Here is a 21,518-nt window from a genome sequence, read left to right on the forward strand (position 1 = left end):
GGTGCACAGAGCAGCCACAGCAGCTTCCTCCTATTTTTCTCCTACCCTTGGAATCTGCCATCAGCTCCACATTGCCTGGAAGGGCAAGATCACTGTGGTCTCCAGAGGGAAGGACTCCACTCCTGTACCAGGACAGGCAAATCCTTGGTTTTCAGGGTGCAATTAGAGGAGAAATCATAGTATCAATTCCCTGAGCTGGAAGGGAGTCACAAGGATCTAAGTCCAACTCCTGGGTGCTCATGCAGCAAAAATTCTCAAGCGGTACCTCCCTACCAGGTAAGATGCAGCCACAGAGAACACCAGGAAGTTTGAGCACAGGTTGGTGAGGGACCATCCCGTGGAAAGGAGCAGTAGGACAGAGCTGGGCAGAGAGTGCAAGTAGAGCCCTGCCCCTCCACAGACAGTCTCCACATCCAAGGGCACTCCCAGTTGACCCAATGGAGCAGAACATGCAGCAGAGACTCAGGGAGCCCTGCCAGGAGCTCTCATCAAGCTGACATATGCTTTGGTATCTCCTGGGCTCTGCCCCACCTCCAGCAGCTCCCAGAGCTGCCCACTCCCTCCCGAGTGGAGGGCAGGCAATGCCCCCCCTTCCACGGCTCTGTTTGCAGGGAGGAACACGCTGTGCCCCTCTGGGTGGCTGTACCAGAGCAAGCAGAATTAAACCTGACAGTGGACCCCAGAGCAGACAGACAGGGAAAGGTTGCAGAGCCAACATCAGCCCCCCCACTGCCTCCAGCTCTCCTGGGTGAGCTGCACACACAGCTCAGTGCTCACCCCACACAGCACAGGCTTTGCACCCCAAAGAACACAAATGTGGCGTAAGCTCTTGTAGCATTTTCTTGAAAAGGTCATTTCTCTCTGTATCTGTATAACCAAGTTACTGGCTTGTCTTTGGGGTGAGTTCTCCCAGCCCTGGATGGTGCATCCCTGTTTGTACAGACCCAAACCTTGATTCTGGCAGACAACTCTAAATATTGTTCAATATAATTAAATCAGCCCAGCCAGCCAGTTGGTTGGGGTGGAATATGGTCTGGAAACCCTCCCCAGCTCGGGAGTGACAGTGGAGATACGGTCCAGTGATCCCAGGGCTCACAGAGCATCTCAAATCATACACTGCTGACATCTAATCAGGGGAGCTCTGTCAAGCTCCTGCTCCATTATTACAGCAAAGCTCTTAAAGAGGAAAGGGGGAGGGGGAATCAAGCACAGCAGCAAGGAAAGAAAGCAGGGGACAAAATATCAGCCTCCAGTAGGACAAGCATCTCATTTAAGGCTTTAATTAGTCTTCAAAAACATAATGGGTTCTGGCACTATAAATCCACTTGACCTCTATTATTGCCAGCACTCCTCTGATAAATGGTGGCATTTGTTTTCCCAGTTGTTACTGGGGTAGAGCAATACTTTTCTCTAAACAGAGAAAGCAAATAATATCAGCAATAAAATGCTGGCACCAAGCTGTTGTGTGCCCATCCCTGGGAAGGACCATCTGCTTTCCACCCCATCCTGCAGGCAGGAAAGGAGCAGGGAATCCCCACAGCTCTGGGCCCTTCTGTGAGGAAACAGCCATAGGGGCACAATGTTTTGCTCCCTGTCAGTTATTTGAGGGTCTTTCCAGCTACACTGCCCAGACAAGAGCCAAGAGTCAGAGCTTGCAACAGAAAGGAGAGCTCAAAAGAAAATAAAGTTAGCCCATAGCTAAAGCCAAGGAAAGCTGTGGGGAGGTTGTTCTCAATATAATGTCACATCAGACCTCCTCAGGAATGCTCTGGGCCCATCCAAGGTCCTCCATCAGCTCTCCATGGCAAAACTGGGAGCCACAAGGACAGGGATGACCCATTTGCTGCTGGGAAGACCAGCCAAAAGGCTCCAGCACGTTTGCTCTGACACGCTGTATCCATTGGCACATTGAGCACAAGCTGAGCAAGTATCAACCTCCCTGACAGACCCTGAGCACTACAGAAACCTGCTCCAGAATAAGAATCTTGCAGGTTTCTTCCTCCATGGCAAAGCTGTTCCTTTACAAAAGCTACACACAATATGTGGTAACAAAGAGAAGTTCCCTTTGAATCAAGATGCTCGTCTGGCTGATCTGGCAGAAGATGCTGTGTATGTGTCACCCGAGTTCTGCATCTCCAGAATCCAGTCTGACAGCTGAGCAGTGGCTGAGAAGAGCTGAAAGAACAGCAATGCTGCACATCCACAGGGCAGCCAGGAGCCCTGGGGCGCCTGCTGACTGCACTCAGGGTGAGCAGCCACCACAGAGGCTTCTCAGGGGGGAGAGGGACTAAGGACACACTCTGGACCACAGGCCAAAGAGCCCTCCCATTCACATGGGAGAGATAAGATTTGGAGCAAGAGTCCTCCTTGGAGACAAAGATGGCATAGGGGAGATTTTTTTTTCCTATTTATTCCTTACAGTGGGAGCAAAGACAAGGTGGGAAAGCTGCAATCTTTAGATACCAGGTGATCCAACCTGTAGCCCTACAACACTGCCCAATGCCCATGATGCAACAGGCATTGGCTTTTCTCTAACCAAGGCTGGAATGAGGCTTATTTACAAATAAAGCATTGCTAATTCGGGGCAAAGAATGAAGTACTTTGGGGTGTAGTTGCAGAAATACAAAGCATCCAATCATGGAACACCTCACAAGCAAATACAAGCCTGGGAGGTTGAGGGATGCTCAGCCATGTCAGGCACAGCCTCCTCTAACCATGACCCCCCAGGCAATCGTCTGCTGAAGAGATTAACAGTTGTGGGGCCAGGAGGATCTTTGGGGAGATAAACCCAGCTGGGTGGAGCAGGTTGGGAGGAGGATTGTAACCCCAGGGCTAGTTCAGGAGCACTGGGATAGACTTGGCAGAACACCTGGCTCTCTTCTCAGGGCAGGATTTTCTCTGCCAGGATATAACAGAGTCTCACGACCTCCCACCTTCCATTATCAGCTTGTGCTGAACAAGCACAGACCAAAAAGAAGCTGAGTTTGAGCGAGACAGTGACAGTAATTAACAGGGGCAACCTCTCCAGCAGCCAGACAGGCCCAAGGACACGCTGTGTCCTCCACACGGACTCAGGGAGGGCACAGAAACAGCAACCACGTGCCAGCTTTGCAGCCAGATACCCAATCCTCCAAAAAGAGGGGGAATGTACCCCATCCCTCCTCCTGGATGCTGTTGGGATCAGCCAGAAGCTCCCAGCAGCCAGGCACAGCCCAGCTCCTGGAACAGGGCTGGGAATCCCTGAGCTCTGTCTCCACGAGCTGCCAGGGGTTGCTGCTAAGCAAAGGTCTGTTGTTTGAGTGCTTTTCCCTGCCAGGTGAGGGGCCAGGGGCAGGAGGATGGTTCCTGAGCCACAGTCACCCAGACAAAAACTTTTAAGAGAGATAAAAGTAATTCTAAGTGAGCAAGAAACACAACCTCCTTCTTCTCCTTTCTTGCTATGTGTAAAAAATACAGCAAGCAGAGGTATTTGTTCCTAATGGCAACACTGTCCTGCTGGACAGAAGAGCATCACAACCACTGGCATTTCCTACACAGGAGCTACCAAAGGAAACTGTCTGTGGAAAGTGCATCTGGGAACCAGGCAGCACCACCAGAGCTGGAGTCTGAAGCTGCAGCCAAAGGGAGCTTCAGGCTTCCCAGAACAGAGAATTTCCAAAATGTTCTCTCTCCACACAAGAGATCCCTTGATTTAACAGATGGCTTTGCCCAAAGCCACGCTGTGCCTTCCCTGCCACAGCCTTCAAGAACTGGCCTCTTCCTCATCCTCCCTTCCAGCACTTGCTGTCTCCTCTCACATGAAGATAAAACAAGCACCCACCCGAGCTGCACTTGCACAGTATCTTCTCCTCTGGTCCTGCAGCATTTCCTCTGCTGTGAGCCAAGAACTCCTGCTGGATTTCACAAGGATGCAGGCAAGGAGGCTCGTGTATACAGCAAGATGAGAGAAGGACATCAAATACTTCTTAACACTCTGAAAAGGGTATTTTAGAACTTCCAAAAGCCAATACTGGGGCAGTCTGAAGTGAGTGCTAAATTACTCGGTTTAAATCCAAATGACTCAGAGGTTCATCCTCCCCATCAGAGCTGCTGGAGTGATTTCACAGCTGTAACAGCAGAGGTTACTCAGATTTAGAAAAAACTCATTATGAAGATAATGAAGACTCATGCTTCAGAAGCCCTAAATTGTCACTCCAGAATCCCCCCAAGGAAGCAGCATTCCTGTCACTCCTGCCCTGCCTCCTGAAGCACCACAGCAAGGACCACCACACACACAGATCTGCTGGACACCTTTCTGCAGGCACCTGGGAACATCTGCTCCAGTTCTCCTCTGCTGGAGCACAAAAAAAGCAACCAGACCACCTTGTATCCTGCCTTCCACTTGGCCAAAACCTTGTCCACGCCCTCATCCATCAAACCCCTGCGTAAGCAACTCCAATTAACCAGCACAGCCTCGGGCTTTCATTTTCAGAATGAAAAAAAGGCTGAGCTGCAGCCCATCAGCTCCTGGGAAAAATCAAACAGAGCTGAGGACATTTAATATTAAGCAATTTGAATTGCTACAGTTGCTCAGTGTGAGTGGTAAGGACGGGGCAGGTTCCATGCTGAAGCCATTGGGGATGTGACCCTGCACTCGTCTGCCCAGGGGAAGGCAAATGCTCCCCAGACAGTGAAATCAGAGCCTGAGGGAGCAGGGCTGTCCCACTGGCAGGAAAATGCTGCTCTCAGACAGCCACATCTCTTGCCTGACAGTCAGTTTTGCACAGGAGGGTTGAGCAAACCACGAGAAGGAACATACCCATCCCTGGGCAGCATCCCAGCCCCAGGCACGGGCTGGCAGGGGGTGGCAGCACCTCCACGTCCCTGCCTGCGTCAGCAGATGGTCAATCCTGCCTGTTCCATCCCTAAACACTTCTTAGGTACTTCAAAGATATTTAAAGCAAGTAAACAAACAAAACCAAACGGGCTGGAAAACATAAAAGCAGGTTGCTTCTATTCCTGTCTGATTGATCCAAGGGTTCAAAGATTCCTAATGAAGAGGCAAACTCAAAACTGCACCGAGGGTGCAAAGCCCCACAATCAAAGCCCCCCAGAGCTGAGCACTGCTCAGGAAGGAGTGAGATTTGATGCCCACCTGGGCTCAGCTGCCACTGCAGAACACAACCTGAAGCAGGGCTGCCTCACGCAGGGATGAGAGTGCCCAGCACAGAGCCTCCTGAACACCAAACAAGTGGAGCAGAAGACGAGCAGAGAGTGGGGGAAGTCAGGCTGAGTCCTTCCCTGCCCTCTGAGCTGCTGGGCACGGCGGGGCAGCCGTGCCTGTGTACTGCAAACAGCACAGAAATCGTGCCAGGAGCCAGCTCTGAAAGCACCCACATGCCAACGCCTCCTGGAACACCTGCATCCCTCCCCACCTACACCCAGCTGCCAGCAGAGGTGCTGCTTGCTGTCTCCTGACACTGCTGCTGCCAGCAGAGATGATGGCTGAGGCTGACGTGCTGCTGAAAGCAAAAGAAAAGCAGCCCCAGAGTCGGTTTTCACTTTGGAGAGGCAGCAGGGCTGGCCTGGGCTGCTCTCTGCCTCCTGCCCTGCACCTCCTGCCCTTGGGTGGTGGGTGAGCCCCACCCTGCAACCCCCTCCCAGCTGGCAGGATGTCCTGGGAAGAGCTGGCCCTGAGCACCTGACGAGGGGGATGCTGCATGGCAACCTGCACCAGAGATTTATCCCCCAGGGACAGCCCAGCAGGCACTGCCTCCAAGCTGGGACTAGGAAGGCTCAGCTCAGTGTTTCTGACCCACCCACACAGGGGCAGGCACTGATCTCTTCTCTGGGGAGACCAGTGACAGGACTTGAAGCCCGAAGTTGTGTCAGGGGAGGATTATGTTGGATATCAGGAAAAGGTTCTGCCTCCAGAGGGCAGTGGGCACTGCCCCAAAGCTGCCAGAGCTCCAGGAGCGTTTGGATGATTCTCTGGGGCACAGGGTGTGACTCTTGGGGATGGTCCTGTGCAGGCCTAAGGGTTGGACTCCATGATGGGTCCCCTCCAACTCAGCACATTCTGTGATTCTCTCCAAAGGCAGAGTCTACCAGTCCTCAATTCTTAACCTGCAGTGTGTGAAAGAGGACAAGACCACTTTTTCAGGGCCACATTCTTGCTTGTCTGGAGAAACAAACCCAACCTCTGTTTATTTACTTCATGGTTTAGCTACTCTCCAGCTTCCTCCAGTCTGTTGCTTTAAGCTCTCTGTGTTTGTGTTTCTCAACAAGGTCGTTGCTTTCACAAGACTTCTGCAGCACTGCCCCACTCCCCTGGCCTCCAGCTTTGCCTTCTGACGTTCAAATACTCTCAGAATATTAATTAAAATCACAAAGAGTCCAGCAAGAGGAGCCAAAACAGCAGAGGAAAACATCAGACACTCCTTCCACCCATCAAAGGGCAATGGCCAAGACCCAGGGGCAAAAGTAACCTGTGAAGGACATCACAGTGAAGGTCTGGCTCAGGGTTTCTCAGCCTTTATTCCACCTGCTTGATGAAATTAATGAGTTTTATAACAGGCCTGCCTTATCAGATAATTTCAGCATCCTTAGGAATATGCAGCTCTTTTATAACTCTAAGCAGGGAAAAGAATCTGAAGGGGAAAGAAACGGAAAGCTCTCCCTGACCACGAGATTTGTCGACATCAAAAGGCATGGCTGGTTCAGAAGTCAACTTGAATCTCCACTCTCTCACCTGCTTCCTATTACAGAACCAGATGTTCCTCTTGCTGTAAATTGCTGCTATTAATAATATAAATAATTACGCTTTTCTAATCATTTAATAGGTGCACAGGAGGGTACCAAAATCTCTGGCACTCATTAAATACATCTCCATTCTCTCAAGGGCCCAGAGACACATTGGTAGCCTCTCATCCTCCACTGATTTCAGAGTCAGAGAGCTGAAGCCAGGATAAAAGCTAAGGGGAAATCAGGAGAGCCAGGAGGCTCCTCTGCACAGGCTGTGCTGCACACCCATCCTCTCTCTAAACCTCATGTGACAGGGACAGCACTTTTCCCACCTGAGATGCCTGTGTGACAGCACACAGTGCTTGGCCAGGTGTCATTTCCACACTCTGCCTGTGGCAGGATGGTGCAGCACAGCCCCAGCCCCCAAAACACGGGGGCAGCTGCTTTTCACTCCCCAGCAGGTTCCCAGGACCCAGCGAGGGGAGCACTGCTCTGCAAGATCCCTCCCTCTCTCCCCTGCAATTCCCAGTCATTTACTGTTTTCCTCCTGAGAACACTTTGTCCTTCTGCTGGCAAACAGCTTCAGCCTTGGGAATGTGAGCAAGAGCACCACAGATTAACGAGGTCACTGCAACCTCCAGAACTCCAACTGCAGCTGCTCAGCCCCCTTCCCATCCTCCAGTGCCTGCACGGCTTGGGCTGAGGAGAAAACATCACCACTGCCTCTGTTTCTTCCAGCTAAGAGAAGGCTGTGCACTCAGAGCCCCTCTCCCAGATGAACCTGGTTTGACCCTTTCCACCACAGCTCTTCCACACAACACACTCACACCCCCACCCAAACGCGTCTCAGCACCCCGTGCTCTCCTGCCCACCTGGTCCTTGGCACTGCCCTCCTCCTGTCCCCCTCCACTCCCAACCAAAGGGACTTGGCACCCCACCAGCTCATTTCCACCACACTTCCCTCTGACCAACACCAAGGTTCATTTCCTGTTCCCCTTTCACACCAAGATAACTTGCCAAAAGGAAGCCCCTAAGGAGATGTCAGGAATGAGCGGAAGGCTCCAGCTAACGCATTTTCCAGGAGTTACAAGGATGAGCTGACGTGCAAAAGGAGGCTGAGACAGCTGTTGTGGCCCCCATGGCCTTTGAGGCAACAGCTCAGCTCTGATGTGGCACAGCAGGACACACTGGCTCCCTCACTGCGTCTGATTTCCCGGAAAAAGCTTCAGCACTTGACGTGGCAGGTTACACCTTCGAGATCAATACCAAGAGCAAACACAGAGCCAGCCTTTCCCTCCGAGCCTCAGCCCAAGCATCACCCTCACCACATCAGTTCTACCAGCAGGAAGGAGAACATGCCACCTGGGAAAAGGTGTCTGTGCTAACAAGGTCATATTTAATCAGTCGGCACCTCCTGGGATGTGGGTTGGGCTGAGTGAATTAATAAGTCTGTTCACAGCACGCAGCAGCCAGATGGAAGTGCCCATGCCAGGCACCCACCAGTGTCTGCACTTCCAGGACAGGCAGACATTCCCTGAGCTGGGGACATGCTGCAGGCTGGCAGCAGGGGCAGAATGACCCAGCGTTCAGTGGGTGAGTAAAGCCATTCTATCTGCTATGACCAAGTCTTGCCACATCTTGTCTCCAAGTTCAGCATCACTGCGGGTGTTCCGAGGGTGAGATGTCACCCAGCGTTCTGATGCTCCTAAACTGCCTTCAGCCCATACCCTAGGCTTGTTCCTGGGTGCTATCAGAACAAGAGCAGCCAAAAAAACCCTGCCAGTCATTTCCCAAATCCTGTGGTATCAGGCAAATCAGTTAAAAGGGCCCTGCAGAGCTTTAAAAGGTACAAAAGCCGATTTGCTGCATGGCACAGGGAATTTTACTCCCAATGCAGATTAATTTCATTAACTCATTCTGTGCCCCTTTTTGGGGGATCCTTCCATGCCCTTGCATCTTATGGAAAGCACAGAGCAAACACATCACAACCTCCTTTCTGGTGAAGGCACTTGTATTTCCTGCCCCCTTACAAACGCCTCCCCCTTCCCACAGCACATCCTTCCAGAGACCTGACAATGCCACCAAAAGCCCAGGAACTCACCTTGTGCTTCATAGCCAGAATAGTGCTGAGCTGTCCCCACGTCCTCGTCCCCAGGGCCCAGGCCCAGGGCTGCCCTCAGCTGGGCCATGTTCAGCTGAGCCGCCAGCTCCCCGCTCCGGTCCCCGATCTGCAGCAGGAAAACCATCAGGGCACCTGGTTAAGGGCACGTGCTCCCAGCCAAGAGCCCCCAGCAAAGGGTTTGCCAGTCCCATCCCAAAGCAGACACAGAGAGAGCCAAAAGAGAGCTTGGAGACACCCTGAGAGAGCACACAGTGCAGCTTTCAGCACCAAAGGAGCTCTCTGAAACTGTTCCTTGGGGGTGATTTGGGAGGGGGCTGTGTGTGCTGCGCTGCACCCCAGAACAGGGCTCCGTGGAGGTCACTGCAAGGACCTGAGAGGGCTCAGCTCACCCACTGCCACCAAACTGAGCCAGAGCTAAACCTGCATGTCTGGCCCATCCTGGAGCTACACATGACTTGGCACAAAGCCCTGGAACTCCCAGCCCCCTTCCTCAAGTATTTCCATGGTTACTGAGCACCAGACACTGCACTGCCATCAGCCATGTGGGCAGTGTCACACCAGGACTCGGATGCTCCACAAGCCCCTCTCTCCTGGCTCAGATCCATACAACTTTGAGTTGTTCCTAGTGATCTACCCACACAAGACTCCAAAAAATCTTTCAGAGTCCACATTTTTCCAAACTTCCACCTCTCACTGGCCTGAGGCCAAGCAAGCTGATGTTACACGTTCAGGAAGAGCTCTGCCCAACAGCTCCTGCTACTTATAACAAGGACACAATGCTGGGTCCTCCTCAAAGTTTAACTCAAAGACAAAATGCTGGTGCTGCACATCACAAGAGAGGTCACCCAGAAACAGCCTCTAACCTTCAGAGGAGGAGCAGCCTCTGAGACAGAGGAAGACCTTGGCTGTTCCCCTGGAGAGGCCCAATTCCCTGTTAAATGCCTGGCAACAGCTCTTTTGTGGCCCTTTACAACAGACAGCGGCGTGAGCCGTCCTAGAACAAAGTCATAAATCCCCACATTATTTATGACAAAGCTCCAAGCACCAGTAAAGGGAGGCAGATCAAAGGGCTTATCACCAGCCATAAATCCCCCCGCCAATTACAGGAGATTTGCTGTTGACATCATCTCCAGAGAAATTACTATGTCCTGGTTAGGTCTTACAGTCCTTGATGCTCCATTAAATGCTTCCCTGACTTCCACTCATGCCAGATCATCTCCAAAGCCCTATTAACAACTGAGGCACAGACTGGCTGGACAACGATCCTGGCAGGACCTATGACACACACACACATGCCACAGCAGAGCCCTGTTTCTGCCCTCAGCTTCCCAGGAGCCTCCTGGCACACTTGGAGATGGCAAAGGTCCTCCAGAGCAGTGCCCGAGAGCTGGGGCAGCTCCCAAGGTTTTTAGGTACACATCCTTTTGTCCAGCTGTTTCAAAAGAATTTTGTCAGTGACCTCTAATCATCCTGCAGCAGCTTCCAGTGTGGTTACCCTCAGCAGATTTCATTTGGATTTTTGTTGGGGGAGAAGGGGAAAAGATGATGGGAAGGAAGGTACAAACATCTCTATGAAAAGGTTTCATTTCCCAAGGTTTCTCCTGGGCAAAATGCTGGTGCTTGTCACCACAGCACAAGCAGCTCACTCGTTCCCAGGGCTAAACTAAAACATCAGCTAACAGAGTCACTGCCAGAAGCCAGTGCAGGTTCTCCTCAAAGGGTCAGTGTCTGCTCTGTAATTAATGATGGAAGGGTTTTTATCAGGTACCTGCCATAGGAACCTACTCCTGACATGGCCTGTGATCACAGCCAGAATGGGAACCTATGCTGGGTTTCTCCTCCACTCCCCAAAGGCCCCAGGACCAGCACTGCTCATCCTCCCCCTGCTCCTGATTTGTGTTTCACTCTGAGAGCAGAGTCTGGCTCTGAGGACTCAGCCCACACTGCCACATCTGAGCAGAACAGAGCTGGAAAAGTTAATTTGTCCTAAAATGTACAGGGCCAAAGAACAGCATTTCTTCTGTGTGCCTGATAAGTATAATTAAATCTGTAATTAGGCTGCTGTGTCAGCCCTAACTCTGAGATTTAGCCAATCTAATAGGCAGGCAGGAGAACACCCAGCACACTCACATATGGTGATTTCAATTAGTGCTTCAAGAGGGCAATTTCTTCATCTGGGGAAGACTAAAGAGGCCACAGCCGATTTCCTCAGCACACTGGAAGGAGCAAACAATGGAATTCTTTGCTTTCTGCACTTCTGAGCCACCCAAACACGCTGTATGTTCTTGCAGCAGGAGCTGCAGCGAGCGGGGTGAGCAGGTCTGTGAAAGCCAGAGAGGCTGCACATGACAGCCCAACTGGTGTGGCAGTGGCACAGGGCTGGCTGCAGGCTGGCTGTGTCCAGGGACAGCATCTCCTGCACTGGGACACTGCTGGAGTCCCCACCTGGCAGCTGGGACCCCCTGCCAGCTCCACTGAGAGGAAATAGCTCCCCAAATGTGCACTCTGCTGCAGTGCAGAACACAAGAGCATTCAGGAGCTGCCCTTGTGTTCCCTACATGTTTAACTGGCCAGCAATTGCAGCCAAAACACACGTGGTGAAATCACCAGCGCCATCTCAGTTGGGATCATCTTGTGCTCACAAAAGAAGTATCTTCCTAACAGGTGGGACACCGGAGCTATCAGAGTTCCATCACCTGGATGCACAACACCTTGGCCAGCAGTGCAGACAACTAACTAGTCCCCAGGTCCTTTCTCACCCAAGAATATTGGTTAGGAGCAAGGCACAGCTAATGCATTTGCTGTAACTAAGGCAAAGACTGGGAGCCTCCCATCAAAAGAATGTTTTCCAGCCAAGCTCTGCAGTTCCAAAGGACACCACTGAAATAGCACACAGAGAAGGGCTCTCCAGAGCAGTCACAGCAAGGGAAGAACTACATTAAGAGAACTTATTGGCATCAAATAGTATTCCTCTCACCACAGGGGACTGGTTCTCTCTGAGCTGAACCAGCATCTCTTACCTCTTGGGAGATTTCAAGATGTTTCCTGGCGAAGCGCAAAGCTTGTTCATGGCTCCCCAGGGAGACGTAGGCATTTCCCAGGCTCCAGCAGGCCCTTCCTTCTCCCACCCTGCAGAACAGGAGACTGTCAACCACAGGAACACTGGGCAGAGCCCAGCAGCCCCTCCAGGGCCTTCCTGAGAGCCCTGCCAGACAGGCTCCTCGATGTGCTTTCACCTACACAACAGTTCTATAGAGGAGAATGAAGTCTGTTGGACATCTTAAACTCTTACTGACACCCCAGCAAGAGCTGGGGATGAACAAGAGCCTCAGAAGAAGGTCTGTCCCCACAGTGACCAAAAGCTAAGCAGTGTAGCAAGGGCCCAAGGATGGTTTGGCTTTACCAGTGAGCACCAGCCCAAGAGGAGCAGCCAGAGCTCCTGTCCAGCTGCCACCTCACACGACAAGGGCTCCTCTCTAGAGACACACAACACACCAAGAGGGGACACAACATCCAGCCCTTTGGCTCAACAACAGCCCAGAGCTAACCTAGAAGATGGCAAGGAGAGAACATCAGGCAGGCAACAGCCTCAGCTGAGCCCCAGCACTGCCTTGCCCAGGGAGGACAACCTGACACTGCACCAACAGCCAAGTGACTGCTTTCCACAAGGTCTCCAGGACTCTGCTCCTTGTTTCCACAAGTCTGGGGGAAAGCAGGTGAATGTGGGACCTGCCCTGAGAAGCCCTGACCCCCAGCCTGGCTCTGGGTGTCCCTGGAGCTCCAGCAGCTGTTTGCAGGAGCAGGCAGAGCCTCCTGAGCTCTGCAAACGAGCAGATGTGGGGGGAGAAAGGCTAAAAAAAGCACCTGGGGGCGCGGGGGGAGGTTCAGCATGACTGCAACTCCCTTTTCAGAGGTTTGGGCGGGTTGATCAGCATTTCAACATTTTTCTTGTCACCCTGTTCAATACCTTCTGCTCATAGGGTGTGTTCCCAGAAACGCAGGAGCCCACAGGCCTGCACCCCCACAGCATGATTCACCCTGGGGTGGGATTGTACCTCCTCTGAGCAGATACTGCCCGGGTGGTGGCACAGCTCTCCCATCCTGATGTCCCTGCTCCATCTAGTGGAGGACACTCAGCTTCCAAGAGAATTCAGCATAACGCTGAAAGTCACTTCAGCTGCAAGAAGGCTCAGGATCACAGAGCATCCAGGAAAAAGGAACCAACTCCTCTTAAAAAATATATTTAAAATTTTAAAAAAAATTTATAAGGCTAAGCCTCCAAATAAGAAGGAACAAGGCCAAGAAACAACATTTACATGTCCTCTATGTGACATAATTTGTTTCTACACAGAAGTTTCCAGAGTTAACCCAGAGCAACAGGACAAAGTGGTTCATTTTATGCCCTAATCACACAGTTTCTAAGGTAGATACAATATTTGTCAACTTGAGGGAGCTTTAGAGGAGCCATTTGGGGTAACACAGCAGTAGCCACATGGCAAAGAGCTGAAGTGATACATTTTCTTGAAGTATCTCTCATTAGAGATCTCAGCCCACACAGACACAGGATTAGGCACAATCTCCAGGTTTGAATGACGTGATAAAGGTGCCAATCATGGCATGTTTCTGACAGATGACTGGACCAATGCTTGGGGTTTGAAAGACTTCTAATGACTTGCAAGGATAGACATCACTGTTTAACCCCAGCAACAGAGAACAGCAAGCCAGGGCAGGGTCAGTGCTCTGCACCCAGCAGAGACCCCCCTCCCTGAGGCACTCCTTTACCTGTCTCCCAGCTCCTGTGCTATCACCAGGTGCTTTAGGTGGTACTCGATTGCTCTTTCATAGTCTTGGAGCAGCGTGCATGTGTTTCCAAGACTGTAGCAAGCCTGGGCTTCTACTGCTTGGTCTTTGAGTTGTCTGGAGAGCTGGAGTGTTTTCCTGCAGGGAACATGTGGGAATAAAAAGACCTGGTCACTGTGAGGCCAGAGGGAAGCCACCCCTTTGGTAGGGAGGCCACCCCTTTGGCAGGGAAGCCACCCAGGTGGATGTGCCACCCACCACTGCTGGGCATCACACATGTGGCCTCCAAATCCCTTGTCACAGCCCCTTGAGCTCAGGGATTCCCTGCAACAGGTCAGGATTTCCAGGGAAAGAGGAACAGGTGAAGCTTTGCCCGGCACTTACTTGTAGTAGTCGGCGGAGATGTCGAACCTGCCGAGGAAGATGTGAGCGTTGCCCAGGTTGCTGTAGGCCCTGCGCTCGGCTGCCTTGTCCCCAAACTCCTTGGCAATGGCCAGGCGCTGCAGCAGACACAGCCCAGTGGGCACAGGGGGCACTGAGGACCCCCTGTCCCACAGCAGCTTCTCTGGGACACCAACACCTCACCCTGCAGAGCTCTCACCCAGTCAGGTGGTGCTGGAGGCAGCAGGAAACCTCCCCCCCTCTTCTGCAATTCAGCATCAGGAAAAACCTTTGGGAAAGTGGGAGTAACGTTGCACCCTGATGCTGTCCCCCAGCCTTAACACTCAGAGCTGTGGCAGGGCTGAATTTCCAGGGGGCTGAACACCTTCCACTGTGAGGAAACCCACACAACCTGAAACAGAAGCTAAACTGCATTTGAACTGGGGCTGTGTCACCTCACCCCCCTGTAAAGCTTTGCAGAAAGTTGTTATGTTCTACAAGCAGCGTCTATTCTTGATCAACAGCTCTTTCAGCGGCTTAATTAAATTCATGGCTTGCATTTATTAAAATCTAGACTGAGACAAATTAAGAGCAGAAAAAAACCTTGCTAGACCCAGCTGCAATTTGCCCTTGGATACCTCCTTCTGTTTCCAAGCCAACAGCACCCTTCCCTCAAGCTCATCATTAGGTGCTGGTGGGGACTGGAGTAAGATTTGCTCACTGTGAGTTACTACAATGGGGTTCACACAGGAGGGAGAAGAACAGCTGGGGGAAACATCTCCCTGTGCTTGCTGGGCTGTGGTGAGAAGGAAAGCTGCTCCTCACAGCCAGTCTCAGCCCCTGAGCCCAGGAAGGCAGGCCAAGGTCTCCTACCTCTTTGTGGAAGGCTATGGCTTCACTGAAGTTGCCAAGCAGGTACTGGGTGTTGCCAAGGTTGCCATAGGCACGGCCCTGAGCAGCTCTGTCCCCCAGCTCCTTCACCAGGGACAGGTTCCTCCTGGAAGACACCAGAGTAGAATGTCCAGTGAGACAGAGCCAGTGCTCTGCAGGGCACATGGGGAGGAAATCTGCACATAAAGGAAGGAGAGCCAACCTGGAGAGGGTATTTCCCTCCCACCCTGGGTGCAGGACAGTCTGGTGACCTGTGCTGGGGCGGCTCTGGGAGCTCCTGCTGACCCAGGGGTGCAAGTCCCTGCTGTTCTCTGTCCTCAGGCTGGTGCAGGGACCACCTCAGTGCCCTCACTGAGGGTCTGACAGATCCCACATGGAATAAGAAGTGGCCACTTCACTGGCACAACCAGGGGTGCAAGAGGAAGGAGATTACCTGGAGCAGGACAGGGACACACCCAGGGAATGGGGCAAAATCCCCAGTGCCAGGCCAGAGCTGCTCTCTGTGAGCTTCCCAGCATTTCTGTACTTTGGTTTTTCCCCTGTTACCCACAGAGCACACAGAGAATAGCAGAGCACTCTCAGCTGGCACAAATTTACCCACTGGCTACGCTACATGCACCCTTGGAAAAAAGGATGGTGAGCTATTTATAGGCACTATCACACCCTCAGAAATGAGGAGATGAATCTAAGCTCTTGTCTCTCTCTTCATTTAAAAAGCCTACTTAAAAAACCTGAATAATAAAAGCAAAACTCTGAAGTCCAAGGAGAAAAACATTGGCCCAAAAGTCTGGTGACAACCTTCCTGTGTGGGACATCACAGGGATCTTCAAAACTATTTAGGAAAAGGAAGGATGTTACAAGCAAGATAAAGGACAGATCCTTGAGAAGGACAAGCAGGACTTCAAAGTGACTTTTCCCTTGGGTGACAGGGAGTGGCCCCAGCGATGGGGACACACAGGGATTCATCCTCGTGGAGGCCAGCAGGGAGCAGCAGGGCCTAAAGGAGCCAAGAGTTCAGCCTCCAACACAGACTATTGAACTTCAGTGCATGATCATAATTCAAAACACAGCGAGTTTTACCAAGGATGAATTTTAGCTCAAATTTCACAGACAGCTTGTAGTCCTTTTCTCACTTTCCTTGAGATTAATTTGCCATCATAACTCAGCATCTCAGGGGAATATTCCTAACTCATTTCAACATGCAAATTCTCATTCAGGAGCTCTGTTCCCTGCAGGAGAAAGGGCTGGCCAAGCTTGGATACTTACTCATAATATTCTGAAGCTTTCTGCAGTGTCTCCTTGACTTCCTGAGGGAGGGAGCCTGGGTCCTGGGCCATGTTCCATGATAAGTGCTTTCCCTTTGCATGGTAAACATTTCCAATGTTATAGAGTGCTCTGGCTTCACCCACCTACAGGGAGGAAGAACAGCTATTATACTTCACATCCCAGCATGGACTTTTTCATTGCTGGACAGGGATTGTCAAAGCCAGGAGCCCACATTTTTCCTCCCCATCTTCATCCTCCTGGCAGCTGTTTGAGCTGAGCAGTGATCACTGCTGGAAGGCAGAGCTTTACCCTTCACCTCCTTCCAAAACCCACCTCCACAAGATCACATTTACTGACCCGCAGACAGATTGTTTTTAAAGCCAGGAAACATTTCCTGTTGGATGCCATGAACCAATTACCTTGTCTCCCTGCTCCTGAGAAATGTCCAAGTGCCTCTGGCAACAAACAACAGCTTCATCAAACTGCCCCAGTATTTTCAGCGTATTCCCAAGGTTGCCACTTGCCTTGGCCTCTCCAATGCGGTCCCCAATGGTCCTAGAGGATGAGGAAGGTGTTAAAGAGCTCATAGGGTTTTATTCTCCTGTTGGAAGCAGAACTGAAGCTGCAGCAAGAGCTGTGTGGTATGTGCACCACATCCAGCAGCTCCCAGCACACACACCCAGCTGGAGAGCTTCCCACCATTCCAGACAGATCCTTGTTCCCTCTTTTGCTGCCTCTGGTGAACTGCTCTAATGATTTCAGGTGTGCTTACAGTGAGTACCTGGGGACAGGACAACTGGACACTGTCCTGCTCTTGCTCCAAGCACCCTCCTCACACCCCTATCCCTTCCACCTCCCTGCTCTGAAGGTACCTGACCCATTTTCTTTGCCTCCCAAGCCCCTCACAGCCCAGTGACCCCAAACTTCAAGGCTATTTTTGGACACTTATCCCCTCAGGCTGCTGGGCTCAGACCCCACAGAACTTGCCCTGGCTCAAGGTTGTGTCTGAGGAGGATGAAGCAGTGCTGACTCACCTGGCCAGGGTAAGGTCATGTTTGTGGTACTCCAGGGCCTTGGAATACTCCTTTAGGTAGAAATAAGCATTGCCCAGCTGGCTGTAGATGGCACTGAGAGTCTTCAGGTCCTCTGTCCCCACCTGCACTGCTGCTTCGAAGAAGGCTGCCCCAGCTTTGAAGTCCCCAGCCTTGCAGAGCCGCTCCCCCTCCAGGGCCAGCTCCAGGCAGGAGGCCTCCATCCTGCCAAAAACAAGGACACCATTTCTAGAGGAGTTCCACTGCAGTGCTCCCAAACAAGGACACCATTTCTAGAGGAGTTCCACTGCAGTGCTCCCAAACAAGGACACCATTTCTAGAGAAGTTCCACTGCAGTGCTCCCAAACAAGGACACCACTTCTAGAGGAGTTCCACTGCAATGCTCCCCCACTGCCCTGCAAGGCTTACAAAGTTTGCTTTGTACATCTTCAATTTTCTCCTGGACACAAGACACAGGAGCATCCAGATTCCACCTTCTAGTGGAAGGTGTCCCTGCCCATAGCAGGGGATTTGGCACTAGAGGATCTCCTCCAACCCAAACCATTCTGTGGTTCTATGATTTACACACCAAGCAGCCAAAGGCAGCCCCAGGTTCCCAGTAGGAATCTGGACAAGCAAGTCAGAGCTCTCAGTGCCAGGACACAGAATCACCACAAGAGTGACATGGTATCTGTTCTCCTTCCAGGTGATGCAGAGCACAGAAGCCACTCACTCAGGTTTTCACCACCTTCCCTGGGGTAACAAAGTTGTACCACATTTTTACTGGATCCCAGAGAAAACCCTGGGCTGTGCAGAATTTCTTGGCTGAGCAGCTCCCAGTGCTCGGTGTCTGCTTTTCATTACCTCTCCTGCTGTCACTTTTTCCACACATCAGCCTCCAGGCCAGCTTTCCTCCCATGGATTTCTGACACTCTGGCAATGGCACACACCACACTGTCAGACAGAGTACTTTGTGAGCAGTGATATTGCTTCAAGAGAAAGAAAACAGGCTCCTTTGAGAGCTCCACCAAGCCCCCTCTGAGTTACAGCTGTCTCTGTCAGACCAAGTATATCCAAAGGTCTCCAAAGGGACTCCCAAGCTTACACTGGAAATGTCTTGCTTGCTGCAAAGTCAGCCCCTTCCTGAGAGGGATGGACACAGACTGTTCCTGTTCTTTTATTCAGACTCTTCTCTTTGCTCTTTTGGGCTTTTTCATCTCTGCTCAATGCATTTTTAAAAGTCAAACCCCTCAGGTCAAAGGTGGACATCTGCTGACAAAAACCACATCTCCTTGTCCAGGGGCAGAACAGCAACAGTCTGACAAAAGATGATAAATGCCCCAAGGTGGTTTCAATTCTGTTCTGAGGCAAAGAGCACTTGGAGGAAGTTTGTGGTACCCAGACCAAGAGAACGACCTGCCCAGCTGGCACCACCTGGAGCAGTTTCCTGCTGAGCCCTGGAAGAGGCTTCTCCAAAGCCCCCCATCAGCCAAAGCCCAGCCCTGCCACTTGGGAGAGGTGTGGAGGAGGCCAAGCACAGCCAGTCACCACACACACTGACTCCAGGGCAGAATTCCTCCTGCTCCAGGTCCACACTCCCATATCTGCTGCCCAAGTGCCCACCCAGTTCTTGCCTTCCCTTCCCACCAAGGAGCACAGGGAGATGCACATAGGAAATACCAATCCCAAAGCATTTTTCCTACCAACAGGCAGAATGGTGCTTTCTCAGCTGCCAGGAAACAAAGCCAGTTCCTCTCTGAGCATAAACTGTCTGAAATCCAAGCCCATTTGCCTGGCAATCTCCCTGCTGAGTCGGCTCCACGTGGTTCCAAACGCCCAACGCTTGGCAGACCCGCAGCATCCTCCAAAGCAGGACAACCACAAGGACTCTCCAAACAAAAAAAATAGCTAAAGAACTGCTTTCAACCTCTTCCTCCACACACATCTGTGACCTCTTCTGCCTCACTGTTCATCGGTCCCCAAAACCACCAAGTAACAAGAGGGAGAAGGGGATTGCGAAGCAGCTCCTGAGCTCCCACCTCAAACTTCCCCACAAAAATTTGATTCCAAGCTCACTGCAAAGTCCACGTTTGAGTGGTTATTTTATTTACACAAGAAAGCTGCTTGTGGTGCCAGTGCAGCATCAGTCCCTGCCTCAGCTTCTGGTTGATAAAGAGCATTAAGAGTGTTAATACTAAAAATGTTTAATTTCTCTCCACTGATCCTCTTGTCAGACCACATGAAAATTAGTAAGAATGGCTTCTGTCTGGGGATTGCACCAAACTTCCATCAGAAGGCACATCCATGGTTTGTAGATCACTGGAGTCATCACCAGGCATTGACAAGTCTCTGCTGATACATCCCCAACAGCTACAAGGTGGCTTGGGACTGAAGAAAGAGAAACACCTTGTACTCAAATCAGCAGGATTAACTTCAGGCTGCTTAGTGGAGATGAATGTTGAGAGGACCTAAAACACAGGAATGAACCACCATCCCAGGAATTCCTGTTGGATTCCAGTCAGAAGAGAGCAGAGACAGAAGCAAATTTTAAACTAAATTCAGGGCAAATTTCAAACTAATTACAGGGCAAATTCCAAACTATTTTCAGGGCAAATTTCAACACAAACAGAACACTTTCCAATATCCAGGTTCTCTTTGAGTTCACCAACTGTAAACAGCCTAAAAACTTGAGCTGGAGACCAATTTCCCTCATTGCTGTATAGCTCAGATCAAACTGCTTGGCTGATTTGAACAGCTTGAAGTGAAGGTTCCCCTTCCCACAGCAACGCAACCCAATGACACACTCCCAGGGTGGCATCTCCTTGGGCCGTATTTGCCACATCCCAGGGTGAGTTTTGTGCCCTGGAGCCCACACTGATACACCCCCTGACACACTCACACACACCCTGACACACTCATGCACATTCTGACACATCCTGACATGCTCACACCCCCCCTGACACTCTCTGGGTGCTTTCCTGGTGTTCCCATAGTAACTGCTCAGGCACAAGGCAGTGCCATGACCTTCCAGTGCACACAGTCCTTAATTAAAATCTGTTTGTCCTTGAACAGGCTGCTCTGCAGAGTATCTGACTTATCTAATTAACATCACTGCTTGGATTGGGATCTGAGCAAACAAGGGGAAGGGACAGGAAGGTTTTCCCTGCATCCCACTCTGCCAAGCCTTTGCTGCCCTGTAAAGTGGCAACAGGCAGGGATGGCAATTATTAATAGAAACACAACCTACCTGTAAAACCCACCTGCCCTCCCCACCCAGCCAGAGCTGCTCTGGGAAAGCACCTCTACAGGCAGCTCAATCACTTCAGCCTTAAAAGCACTCAGAGACACAACCCCAGGGCAGAGGCATCAACTAAAGGTCAACGAACAAACTCAAGCACATAAACTCCATTTAAAAAAGCTTGCAAAGGCCAGAGCTCAACTGTCCATTAAAAAATGAGTAAAAGGGTGAACTTGAAGCACCCTGACAGAGCAGCAAAGGCAAAACAGTCAGTGAGGGCAGACTGAAGAGGGCCAAGCCCTCTCTTACCTCTTCTTCTGCAGGCTGTGCATTTTCTGAGCATAAACCCAGAGCTCCAAACCCACTGGCAGAAGGAAGCAGTGGGGCTGAGGTCTCTTTGGGACACTTTTACAGGCAGGCAGGATCCAGGCTTTGAAAGATGCTGATGGCATCTTCACCTCTAAACAACATGCACTTCTCTCCAGTTCTCAACTGGTCTCCAGTTTTCACTTCTCTGCACAGGCAACACTAAGTTAAGGAGCATTTCTTTTGCTTCCAGAGGCCCACAAAAAGCAATGTCTTCTTTCCTCTTAGAAACACAACCTCCTTCATCCACTGTTGTAGCAGACAGGTGAGTTCACAGCTGAATTCCAGGAACAACAACACCTTGGTTCATTCATGTATTTTCAGCACTGCCCAAGAAAAAGGGCCCTTGAAGAGGCTTCAGGATGATGGAAGGCAAGCAGTTCCCTCCCTTCTGGAGTGGTGTCTTCCCAAAGTAGTTTTCCTTTGTGGTCCATCAGCTATTCCTGCTGGTGCCTCTTTGCTCCAGGCTCTGCCTGCCACAAACCTCTCCCTGTCAGGTGAGGAGCTCAGGGCTCCTCCTAAAGAAGGTCACCTTTGGGCACAGCACTCATTGATCTGCCAGTCCCCACAAAGGCCTCATCCATCTGCCACCCAGGAAGCTTTGCAGGTTCCAGAGATGATCTGAGCAGTTCCCAGACTGGGGAAAAGCAGGAGAAGGCAGAAACCACAGAGCTGCTTAAATAAGCTTCAACCCAACCCT

At 51.3% G+C, this 21,518-nt stretch overlaps 1 protein-coding gene across 2 annotated transcripts in view; it reads right to left on the reverse strand.

Moving 5' to 3' along the window:
• Window positions 1-21,518, reverse strand: part of GPSM1 (G protein signaling modulator 1) — a 69,331-nt gene that overhangs the window by 29,465 nt on the left and 18,348 nt on the right. The window contains exons 1-9 of one of the 2 annotated variants that reach the window (XM_071574087.1): window positions 20,762-21,471; window positions 17,218-17,439; window positions 16,603-16,738; window positions 16,184-16,326; window positions 14,900-15,023; window positions 14,030-14,145; window positions 13,628-13,783; window positions 11,866-11,974; window positions 8,825-8,951 (exon numbers count right to left, since the gene is read on the reverse strand). In XM_071574087.1, coding sequence (XP_071430188.1) covers window positions 8,825-8,951; window positions 11,866-11,974; window positions 13,628-13,783; window positions 14,030-14,145; window positions 14,900-15,023; window positions 16,184-16,326; window positions 16,603-16,738; window positions 17,218-17,439; window positions 20,762-20,904 — 1,276 coding nt within the window. In that variant the 5' untranslated portion in view covers window positions 20,905-21,471. Of the gene's footprint in view, window positions 1-8,824; window positions 8,952-11,865; window positions 11,975-13,627; window positions 13,784-14,029; window positions 14,146-14,899; window positions 15,024-16,183; window positions 16,327-16,602; window positions 16,739-17,217; window positions 17,440-20,761; window positions 21,472-21,518 lie in introns of those variants that run through there. The other variant, XM_071574088.1, reaches the window with a different exon arrangement.

The sequence above is a fragment of the Pithys albifrons genome, chromosome 20 (assembly GCF_047495875.1).
Source record: "Pithys albifrons albifrons isolate INPA30051 chromosome 20, PitAlb_v1, whole genome shotgun sequence".
In the NCBI taxonomy this organism is placed as follows: domain Eukaryota; kingdom Metazoa; phylum Chordata; class Aves; order Passeriformes; family Thamnophilidae; genus Pithys; species Pithys albifrons.